This window comes from Bicyclus anynana, chromosome 10, assembly GCF_947172395.1.
Source record: "Bicyclus anynana chromosome 10, ilBicAnyn1.1, whole genome shotgun sequence".
Taxonomy (NCBI): Eukaryota; Metazoa; Arthropoda; class Insecta; order Lepidoptera; family Nymphalidae; genus Bicyclus; species Bicyclus anynana.
Window position 1 is genome coordinate 1,027,852 of NC_069092.1, and position 12,490 is coordinate 1,040,341.

A 12,490-nucleotide genomic window follows, 5' to 3' on the forward strand; every position below is an offset into this window, starting at 1 on the left:
GTGAAAGTAATACGCATTCTTCGTAGCATTACTTTATATACAAATGTTTTTAGTGGGATATACTTTTCTTTTTTCTTTCCGTAGGTTTTACGAATACGTTTAAAGTCACAAATCTCATCTCGAATGACGTGGGTAATTAAACCATCATCGCGCCATTAATCCACCATACCACCCGCGACACCGTCGTTAGTGCCATGGCGTCGTACTGAACAAACTACAAAAGATTCCTCTGAAAACCGACCACCGCTTCAAATACAGGATATTTGAACGTTAAGTTAGAACAGATAGGACTTAACTATAAGAATATAATTGATGTTGTTTAATAAACGTAATGTGTCACAATTGTTCACCCCATGAATAATATTAGATAATCTTTTTGTCAGTTTCCACAATACAGATAACAAAATAACTTTAAATGCTTGTAGTAGCTTGTAACTAACATGGTTTTATTTTTTTTTAATGTATGAATTCAATTCTTTTGGTGTTCTTCTGTTGTAAGTATATTTGCATTTTGAGAAAAGTCATAGAGATAACCTAAGTAGAGATGCTAAGAGTAAGGAAAATGTGGAATGTTTTTAATAATATAAAATATTCCTTCATTTTATGGGGACAGTCATGATTAAACAGAATTACACAAAATTTGCAGTAAACATTACATAATACAGCTATCACATTTGCACATTAAAATGTTTACACGATATCACAGCCTCAGAAAATGAATTACTAAAGCCGCTCTAATATTTAGGTCTATATCTATAACCCGAACTATCCTGAAACCGAATTAGAAGCATGGAAAAACGACCACTCCAAGGAATTATAGACTCTAATGCATGACATTAAAGTGACAAATCGTTTAAAACATTTCCACCCTCTAGTAAACATCCGGCTAAGAACAAAGTCTTCATTTGGAAGAGTGTCTTTCCTTGTCACAAATATATTTAAAATTCTACTTCAACATGCACTTACTATCGGTACATGTTAAAACACTGACGCAAAAGACGGGTGTTATGTATATGTATATTGTGTGTGTGTGTCTATACTTAGAATGATAGTTTTAAAAAGTTTTTGGCGGGAAAAGTGTTGCGACTTTCGGAAAAATTTTAGTTACATTTACTATGAGCCAGAATATATTATTCAGCATTTTCCGTTTAGGAATTATGACACAAAAGTAGCATTTCTAGCAACGTTATTAAAATAAATTAAACTATGTATTTAGAAAATTTTCAATTCTCATCAAATAAGGCGATTTTGAGGTTTCACGGCTTTAGCGTTAAAATATTAATTACTATCACTTCAATTTGTGTTATGTAAGTATCATTATAACCAGAAATAATTAGAAATTATTTTTAATTTCCTATCTCTTGACTGAGATTATCTTCATTAGATAATTTAGTGAATATTCATTTGTTTTTTTTTTAAATAATTCGATAACACTATAAATAAAGTACCTATAAATTAATGGAAATAAGAAATTCATATTACGAATAATGCTAAACTGTATATTACTAAATCTTTCACTTTTGAGATGCTAAACCCATTTTGATAAATTTTGTTACACATATAGATCGGTTATAACAATCTCTTATCCCTCAATTTAAGAGGGATGACTCGGGGATTAAAAATTTATACGAAAAACAATATTTCCAGTCCAGTTAGATTTATTTTATCACATTACTGTAAAATAATCGAATTTCACAAGGACGAAATCGTGATAATATTTAGTATCTAGTATTTAGTAAGTTTTTATCTATCTAAGTACATCTTATGAACCAAAATGCAAATAATCTTGAGATAAACTGTTATCTCAATAGGCTTTAAAAAATCAAGTAAACCAAAAATAAAATATCTCTACATAAACGTTTTATGTTCATACTGTTATTAACATCAAAGCGCAGGTAAAGAACAGCAATCATAACGGCAACGCAAATCAACGCAACCGGAAAGGCAGAAAAGGCAGCGGTGCCTGAAACCATCAACAACAAACCCCGCAGGCTGGTGGGTTCACTCCATAGTCTTCCGAACCGCTCGTGCGTGAACGATTTCCACGCATTCCAATAAGGCACAAACAATAACCAACCAATAAAATTAAACAAAAAAACAACAAAAAAAAAAGTAAATAAAAAAAATCACTCGTGTCTATGGTTGTTTTTAACACTGGCTGGTGATTAAATAATATTTAGTAATGTCACATTCACACGATTAGATTCGAAAATCGAATACGATTTTTTTTATATCCTCCGTGGTATCGGCGACGGTCGATGCGCGCGCCGCCTTCGCGAGTCGCGACTGACTGACTGCGCACGCAACGACCGACGTGCGTGCAACTACAGGGGGATTATAATTTCACGCGGTGGTTAGTTTGGTAAACGGCAAACGGTGATTACTTGAAGGTATAGACTATAGAGCTTTAGTAGTAAATTAGTAACTTATAAACTACCATAAAATGACTGTATACAGCATGAATGAATGAATGCGTACAGCATTGGGGGAGCGTGTCGGGTCTAAGCTCCAAATTGATCTAAGTTTTACCTAACAAATAATATAAATCCGAAAGTGAATTTGTTTGCTACGCTTTTACGAGTAAATATGATTTTAAAATATCTTCATTATCAGCGATTAACATCGAGTACATCTTCTGATTGAATTCCCATAGAAAATACAAAGGTGAAACCTTCGGGACATTCTCTAGTATAGTATATAAATTAAACTAAAGCACAATGAAGCTACTACCTCTAGATACATTTTTTTCTACATTCAATGATTAATTATAAGCTTTCAAAAAATATTTTTACCAGTTTTTGTGGTACACTCAACAAAAACTTATTAATTTAAGGTATATTTACCGTGCATGAAACACATTGAGTTCCGAAAATAAATTAATATTCTGTAAAGTTCGGCACTATATTGTATTCAGGAAAATTAAATGTAACCACAAAAATATAATGTAACAAGCGAATGCATGCGATTTCGTCTGCGTGGAATTTTAGTTTTTCACAAAATACCGTGGGAACCGTGGACTTTTCTGGGATGAAAATGATGGCTTATGTGTTAATTCAGAGTAAAATCTATTTCCAATCCAAATTTCAGCCAAATCGGTTCAGTAGCAGCGTCGTTAAAGAGTAACAAACATCCATACAAACTTTCGCGTTTATAATATTAGTAGGATAATTACAATCACCATTTTTATATGTAGATCGCATAGTGTGTCCCCCCTGTGTCCTTTGGTGTTATGTCGCGTTACATCACGACCTGTACCGGATCATGTTATATGGTAATGTTATATGCGCTTTGATGGTCCTCTGATTGTAGCTTAAGCTTTGAATCAGGAAGTACTGGGTTTATTGTCAGCTCTTCACAGAAGAACCTACTTTCCCAACAGATAGTAGAGAGATGAATAGAATTCAGAAAGAAGATATCAATGGAAAGCCGTCTACCGGATCAGTTGTAAAAATGGGGGTTCCTCAAGGATCTATATTAGGACCATTTCTTTTTCTCATTTATATTAATGACCTTCCTTATGTTGACAAGGATAATCATGAGATAGTTTTGTTTACAGATGACACATTACTTATGTTTAAAAATAATAGAGGAAAAATAAATTATGACGATGTAAACAACTCTCTCATGAAAGTGGTACATTGGTTTGAAGCTATTATCTTAGTGCTCAATAAGAAGAAAACAAATTCTTTCTTTTTTGAGGGGGATGAGGTAAACTCACATATCGAAAACATTTAACATCAAGAAATATATCCTGTGCCCTTACACTACACAAAACTATAAATTTTAAATCGTGTAATCGTTAATCGTAATACACACACGTGTAATTTTAACATAATGTAACATAGCTTCTATTTACTCAGTTTGTAGGAACACGTTAGATCATGATCATGTAGTTTTAACAGAGGGGTCTAATTGGTCTGAGAGTAATTTAATAAAAATAGGCTATCGAGACTAGTTTTCCCGTCCTCTGGTATTACGAGGCGTTGCATCACGAGCACGACCTACCGGATCATGTTCTACGGTAATGTAATATGCACACTTCGACGTATCACATCGCTTCGCGTGATGCACTTACGAGTACGTAGCACCTAGAGGTAATATCTAGATCTACTCGTAGTTGTAGGGCAGGACTCGATTATCTATACTAATATTATAATGATTTGATTGTTTGTTTGTTTGCATTGATAAGTCTCCGAAACTACTGAACGCATTTGAAAAATTCTTTCACTGTTCTTATTATCAATAAAATAAGGGAACCTTTATAAAACTCCAATAATTTAACCCAAGGTGTAAAATAATACCTAAAATATTGTTAATATTGCATGCGCTCCAAAAACTAATGATGATAAAAAAAAATAATGTACTACGACTTTGCGAAGAACACTAAATTATTAATTACAAAAAGTGCCGCGACCCTCATATATCTAACTTATTATAGTCATGTTTCTTTTATTTTTAATAAATAATGAAAATACTAGGGTAGGGGTAGATTAGGGGTATGGTAACTTATCTACTATAGACTTTAGTTTATATTTATAAACTAAAGTATAAACTAGGGCTAAACACACCTAACCTAAAGATGGAGACAAACGACAATCGGCTGATGTACAAAAGAAGATGCATTCGTGGACATCGCGGACTTCTCCTTAAAATGCTTTTATGCAGATATTTTAAACAAGAGTTGGTAAAATAAATTACTTTTACAATAAACTTTTGTTAAAAATTTTGAGAAGCGCCAGTTTTAAACCTCGCACAATCTAAAAATTTCGATAAATGACTGTCACTGTAAACAATCAATTTAACACGTGAAGCGTTACGAAATATCAATCACCCAGTAATTAAGTCAGCGATTTACAAATCATCATGTATATGTATGAATGCAAGTCGCACAACAATTAGCAGAGGCCAATAGTCTATCACTAAACAGAGCGTCCAATGAAACGCGTGTTATAAGAAAGCGCATAACAACTCGCTTCGACGAAACCCGTGCGTATTTGCATACGAGCACATCACGATTGTTATCTGCAAGTAATGTAATTAATTACCTATTCAGTGCAGACATAACGTACGCAATTACTATGTGTAACTTTATTATCATACTAGTTGATCCGGTTCGATTTCATTTTAAAAAATCCCAAAATGAACGACGTCATGATCAAATCATTAAATTAAAAAAAAAATTAAGGAACTCAACAGTTCTTTTTTTTAATCATACAACATCACAATTTGTTATAGTTTTACTATGAAGGTGGAAGTTTATCCAATGGCCTCCGAGCACCTTTATCCTTAAGAAACTCATCAATCATGTTGTAACCATTTATTAAAAAAAATGTAGCATCTCTAGCTTTTAAAATAGCTCAATTACCTTTGAGCTATTTTGAAAGCTAGACTGGACCGCACACCGAGAGGTCATGGTTTATAACGCCGCCCGCTGGACATCTTCCTACCCTTTCGAAAACAAAACATTATCAATACTGTGTTACAGTATTTGTTTTGTGATACAGTTATAATGTTTTGTGTTGGAATTATTGCTTATTATAAATTGTTTAGTATGGGCATGGAGAACATGTCGGGCAGGGAAGGCGAGTGTCAATGCATTATAGAGGGTAAGCCCGTCAACCCGCATTGGAGCGGAGTGGTGGGTATATATCCCTTATCCTATAAGGAGGGCGGCCTGGCTGGCGTTAAAATATAGGCTAATCATGATGATCCATTTTAAATACGAACAGCATGATAAGGCAAACATTAACGTCCGAAGAAATCCGTGTAGAAAACATTTTCACATACGATTCTCTAGTTAAATGCATGAGTGCAATAAAATCGCAATAAACCGCGCGCCAACTATTAGCATAAGAAAAGAAAGTTTTGCATCACAGCATCACGTTGCGAACTGTACAGCTTGGAATAGAGCGAGAGAAATGGTTTAAAGTTATTTCATGACTATATTTTCAAAAATAAATTGTATTTTCAAAACGCCAGATAGTCGATATTTATTTCGAAATTCCTTTTTTTTTATCTTTAGGTCAAGTTAGCCTAGTTACAAACACAAGTAAGTGACGATGCAATCAAGATAGTAGCGGGCTAATTTGTTAGGAGTTGGATGAAAATCCAGACCCCTTTCGGTTTGAGACCAATTTATTATTATTAAGAAAACCTCAATCGACCAATCTGGGTGATCGATACCAGGACCTGTTTTGTAAATCCACGCACATACCACGGAGGACGACAAAAATCATAAATTCCTTTTATCCGAGTTGAAAAATCCCGATTTCAGTCAGCTAGACCGTCGTCAATTCAAGGTGCTGATAGACTTGAGCATTCACTTGTATTGAACATTCGTGCGTATGTTCCATCACAGAAAAATACGAGAAGAAGAATATATTTTAGCAGCAGAATTCGAGCGTTCAGGCAAGCATTCCAGCGAGCAGATTTGCTTGAAGCTTTTTGCTGAGCCAAGCTTCTGTCATCGTCCCGCGCTAGAATTCTCAAGATGTTCGTAGCAATATTTGGCTCTATGCTTGTCTCGGCTCGTTGTTCAGTTCGACAAATATAAAAACGGCGAATGCTGGATGTTCTGTAACAAGTGTTTAAGTCTATCGCAGCACCTTTAGCAGTGAAAGTTTGTCGACCCAAGCTTCTACCATATGGAGCTTGAACTTCGTCTGTGGCTTAAAGGTGCTATGTTTTTACATAGCACACGAAAATTTAGTTTCTATTAAGAACCGTGTTCAAATTCATGTGCTATGATGTCACAGACAAACATACTGATATTGTAACGCTAATAAATACATTTTCAAAGTTCAAGTCAAGTTTAATGAAGCAAGTATCTAGTTTATTGAAGTGGAAACATCGATCGTGAAAGATAACAATATAATAGATGTGCAAAAGGAAATTGCTTACGAAATGATGCCGATGAAATATAGCGAACTGTAGTGATTATTACTAAACACATTACATTGGTAAGTGATGTATTGTAATGAAAACAGACTTGATTTTATATAAAAAATTTAGGGAAATGGAGATTGTTATATTTTACCAATGTAATAAAACGAATTTATGACACGAAGTCAATTACGACTTCTTAACTAAATTATTGGCATCAATGGATTTTTAAAATTTTCAATAATACGGTTTAAGTTTAAGGAGGACGGTTTGTGTTAAAGCAATATGATATTTTTAGAAACACTGTTTTAGAGATCTCTATACGTAAATGTAGACTTATTGTACGCGGGTGAAATACAACCGACTTCAGAGACTTTCGTCGGAACTACTAAAAGTTTTAGAGGAAAGAAAGAAAAGGTCAATATATTGTTATATCTCGACCCAGGACACGAACCCATGGCTCCACGATCCGCCACAGAACCTAAACAGTGGGCAGACGCGATTTTTCTCTATAGTTCATGCGCTGTAGGATGGTGCGGGTAACAGTTAGTTTCACTCTTGAAAGTTGGTCGCGATTCACGATAACTGTCACCCGCACCTTGTTACAGCGCACGAGGTATAGTTGAGTGTACACAAACTGCACGCGAACTAAAAGCTAAAGACGTAACTGAGAAGGTAATTATAGTTATTTAGATCATAGCAATTAATCACCATCATCGCGATCCAAATACTGGTGACAGATTTTATTAACCAACACACATACTGTCACATGAGTCGCAGTCATCCATCACGAGCTAATAGTGCTGCGTCAGCACTTTCAAAATGAATCGTCTTGTCAAGCCGAAAATGAACTCTGCCAACCATGATGTAAAGTACGGTTTAATTATGTGCTTGATGTTTTGAGTAGTAGAATGCTTATGAGTTTACTAGCGGACCTGCTAGCCTATTCACTATTTTGGTCTTTATTATCCACCTATTAAAATAAACATCGAATCAATAGATATTAAAAAATAGTAAATTTTCCTGCGGCAGGCCGGCCAGGCATATATTCACTATCTTTGATATATGCTAGTTGACATACACGAAACTGAGACTCTATGTAACGAATGTGCTTTGGTGGTGCTTACTGGTGGTACATACAGTGGGCACGCAGATGACATTTCTCAATTGATTTGATATTTATTTTATTAGGTTGATAATAAAGACCAAAATAGTGAATAGGCCAGCTGGTCAAACTTCGCATTGACTTACTCAACCAATCAACCAATCACAAGAAAGCTATCGGCGAATAAAAGTTTTTACTTGCTTAATTATACGAAAAAGATGAACGTGCACATTGGGAACATTGTAGTAGTAGAAACAATGTTGTTCCAACAAAGACATTGCAAAGTTCCGATTAGAAAAGCATGTTTATTGCTAATATTACAGGGGCATGTAGCTTGATGATTTATACCGTCAGATGTTGTCACTATAACGTTCAATTGCAATGTCGTAAAATAAAAAAAAGTCACTATCTTGTAATTGGTACCAGCAGCGTAGACTTCAATAAACTAACACCTCAAAAATATTCTAAAATATTGTAATATAGTTTACAACCTAGAACACTGAATTACTAATTAGTCATTAAAATTACGAGTATACATCGCAATTTAAGTAAAGTGCCTAATAACAAATAATATAATATTCAGTTCGATAGATAGATTAGAAACATGGTGCACGTTGGGAGTACAAATATCTGTGTTATCTTTAAAGCGACCTACATTGTATTGATTTAATAAATTTGGCAATGAACTTACAAGTACAGACGCCATTGCGTTATTCGAAATGAAATTTTCAGCGAGACACTGCGACACGGAAGGAAGAACGTTTTTACCTTTTTAGAACAAAAAACAAGAATCAGCAATCTTGATTGTTTTATTGACGCTACCTTATTTAAAATTTACGGTTTAAAATATTATTCATTTGTAAATAGAATAATAGGATTAAAAGGTGTTTTCAATAAATCAATGTTGTCCTTCCGGAAAAAAATTCTATCGAAAACCTAGCTAGAAACTCAGACAGGTTTTAATAAAGTGCAAGTTACTTGAAACTACTATTCGTAGACAATAGCATAGAAAAATAAAAGTTAAAACTTTAAATCGCTAGTTTCTAAAAATTTATTTCAGATTATTTAAGAAGTAGTTCAACTGATAGGATACTTCGCTAACCTTGTGCCACTTTAAATCTATGCTCTTATTTATATTCGTAAATTCAGTGCATTCTTGAAGTCTTTTAAATCTAAAAGTATTGAATAACTTTTATCTTTGATAAGATATTCATATTCGTCAACTGTTAGATAGTATTTCACTTTCTTTCAGATCGTTCGTAAATATTTAAAAGAATTTTAATAATCATGTTTATTACTTTGATATTTATTTTACTAAAGTAAAAATCAAATCAATAAACAAAGTTGCATTAGAAAGTGATTAAAATAATAATGAAACTACATCACCATTGTTCGAGTTTAAAGTACATTATTAACAATAAATCTGATTGATTCTTAGATATGAAGCTCTTGAAGATCCTAAACGCGACTTGACAGAGTAAGATTCCTTATTAAACTCAGTCGAAAAGATATCCAGAGTAATTTAATAGAAGTCTTAAATGTAATCGTCGATCATCGGTGTCCTAATTCACTAAGCTAAAGTATCTAGCAGATGCACTTCCTATTATGTCATCGACCGCAAACAATTCTGCAGATCGTCAAACACACCGCACATTTCAAAAGCTTTTTGTCTCACAAAGACAGGAAGCGTATCATTATGCGCTCCTAACTACAAAGTTAAAGCCACACCATCATACCCAATACATCAAAACAACCAAACGATTAGTGTACCTCGGAAAAGCCTCAAGTAGGAGTAAATCCTGTAACAAACTAAGCTTCCTAATACTAAGCTTACTCAAACTGCGCAAGTTGAGTTCCACTGCATAGAAAATACGTAAATTTATGCTTCCAAAAATATATCACTTATCACTTGCACTAATAAACGATAACTCGGAATGCTTTTTCCGCATTAAACAAAGAATCGTTTCAACGTAGTTAACCACCGAAGCTAAAAACGCGAAATTATTCCTTTTGACGTTTGTTCCAGCACTTTTCCTTCGTTATAATGAAGAAGGGAAGAGTGGATTTGTTTTTGTTTCTCTTTTTTTTTGTCTATTTCGATTTTCCGGGCGTCCGGGCCACGCCGGCGAGGCGACTGGAAGGATCGAACGCCACCTTGGGGGGAGGCTGCGTGTATGCGCATGACGAGCAATTCTCTACTCCATACCTGCAATATAGGGTAGTATTTCCATCGGAATATCAACTCGACGTACAAAACAACGCAACCGCTCCCCTTAATGTGGAATTAGACGTACGCAGTGTACCCTTTTGCCAAAGTACACGATCAGTGGGTCCTAAATTTGAAATTGAAGGAGTCTGTCTTCGCTTTGTTTCTTTGTTGCTTTCGCTAGTTTGTGTGGTTGCATAGATGACATTTCTTGTATCAGATGTGAACGATATGTAAGAAAGACTTATAAAGTCACTTGTACTAATTATATATTTATGTACTTTCACAGATCTACTAATTATAACAACAAAACAAAACAAAACATCAAAAGGATATAGATTTATTCCACAATAATCTCAATAATTTTAAGCACTCAGTAATTGATGTACTGAATGCTAATACTTAATAATAATATTGTGACATCCTATAATGACTACTTAAAATTAATAACTTCTTCATATTGACATTTAATATTAATAATAATTTAATTATGTAAATATAATTGTATTGTATTCTTAATGTATTGTAATTTTTAGATATAATTTTCTTGTTTTTTTTTTTTTTTTTAATTTTATGTGACTTATTTTTTTAATTTTAACGGCTTTTAGTTTATTGTAATCCGACATTTTTATGATATTAATATGCATTGTATATTTTGACATTTCATTGCTGACAACTGTAGTTTTGACATATGTTATTTTAATTAGTGAATGCTGTGATAACCTGTAATTAGCTGTGCAATAACTTAGTATATTAATGTAAATTATTGACATGTGATATTGTATCAGCTGTTGGTTGTCCTTATTAAATAAATAAATAAATAAAGTGGGTTAAATACCACGAATATTAATTTCTGATTTAATAAAAAAATAAAATACTACAATAAGAATTGCATATAGTATAGAATTCTTATACTAGTATTTTATTTTTTTCAAGTACCTAGTAGCTAAATAGTATTAATTAACACATTTTTTTCAATTTTAACTGTATTTTTTTACCTACATGCCAGGGTTCAATCATCAAGTTAGTAATAAAACATTACTAACTTGATGAATAGAAAATCACATGATAGTACGATGGTATCGAAAGAAAACTCCGTGTCCACTCCTCGACTTACTCATTAATGGATGTTGTCAATCGATTTTGGTTTGCTTTTACAAGACCGTATGATCCATTTGTGTCAATTAAGTTTGAACTCTATACAAAGGACGCTAAAGTTGGTTTAGTCTGTGCAGAGTCTAATGGCGTGAAATTTTAGGGATGGGACGGGGACGGTGTTGAATGCGCGTGTTGGGTAGAGGGCGGTGTAGGATGTGGCGGTCTGTTACCGGGCCGCTTACTTTTGAACCACTTTGTAAGATATCGATATACGGCATACAGCTGTTTCATATTGAGAAGAGGTATTCTAATAATGATGAATGAGATAAATGGAAAATATAGCTAGTTAGCTATAGGTAAGTATTCTAATAATAATAAATGATGAGACAAGTGGTAAGTATAGGTAGCTAGCTATAGGTAAGTAGTTACAAGCATAAGTACCTAGATCTACTTCCTAAAGTGCCACTTTTAAATCAAGGGTTGGAGATCATTTTGGCAATCTGAAAAAAATGTCCGAGACATGAGAGTTGAGTGCCTTTGCTAAAGCAACCAGGAACTAATTCAACCATTTAAAATAATTTTAATAAGGTTACTACTAATCATCGCTTCCTCAGATTTTAACCAGATAAAATTAATTTAGCAAAATTTCCAAGTAAAGCATGTAAATCCCGCATACATAGACGATAATGAACTTTATAACGAAAGATTAAAGTTAAATTAAGAATTGGGTAAGGTTGACGGCCTCCGTGGCGCAGTGGTATGCGCGGTGGATTTACAAACGGAGGTCCTGGGTTCGATCCCCAGCTGGGCAGATTGAGATTTTCTTAATTGGTCCAGGTCTGGCTGGTGGGAGGCTTCGACCGTGACTAGTTACCACCCTACCGGCAAAAACGTACCGCCAAGCGATTTAGCGTTCCGGTACGATGCCGTGTAGAAACCGAAAGGGGTGTGGATTTTCATCCTCCTCCTAACAAGTTAGCACGCTTCCATCTAAGACTACATCATCACTTACCATCAGGTGAGATAGTAGTCAAGGGCTAACTTGTAAATAATAATAATAATAAAAAAGGTTTGAATAGTCGTATGTTTTATAATTTTACAGGTCGGGCTACGTGTACCTACCGTCATATTAGTAGAAAGTGATGAATATTTCGATCGAACTAATTTTCCATTGAGCTGAAGCTCGAAATAACAAACAA

The 12,490-nt window shown here is 34.1% G+C and overlaps 1 protein-coding gene across 10 annotated transcripts in view; it reads right to left on the bottom strand.

Moving 5' to 3' along the window:
* LOC112047899 (adenomatous polyposis coli protein) overlaps nucleotides 1–12,490 on the bottom strand; it is a 65,867-nt gene that overhangs the window by 43,993 nt on the left and 9,384 nt on the right. For 4 of the 10 annotated variants that reach the window (XM_052884091.1, XM_052884084.1, XM_052884085.1 and 1 more), the window contains exon 1: nucleotides 1,985–2,300. The exons of 1 other annotated variant lie outside the window; for it this stretch is intronic. In XM_052884091.1, coding sequence (XP_052740051.1) covers nucleotides 1,985–2,050 — 66 coding nt within the window. In that variant the 5' untranslated portion in view covers nucleotides 2,051–2,300. Of the gene's footprint in view, nucleotides 1–1,984; nucleotides 2,302–9,821; nucleotides 10,068–12,490 lie in introns of those variants that run through there. 5 more of the 10 variants (XM_052884089.1, XM_052884088.1, XM_052884086.1 and 2 more) reach the window with 3 other exon arrangements.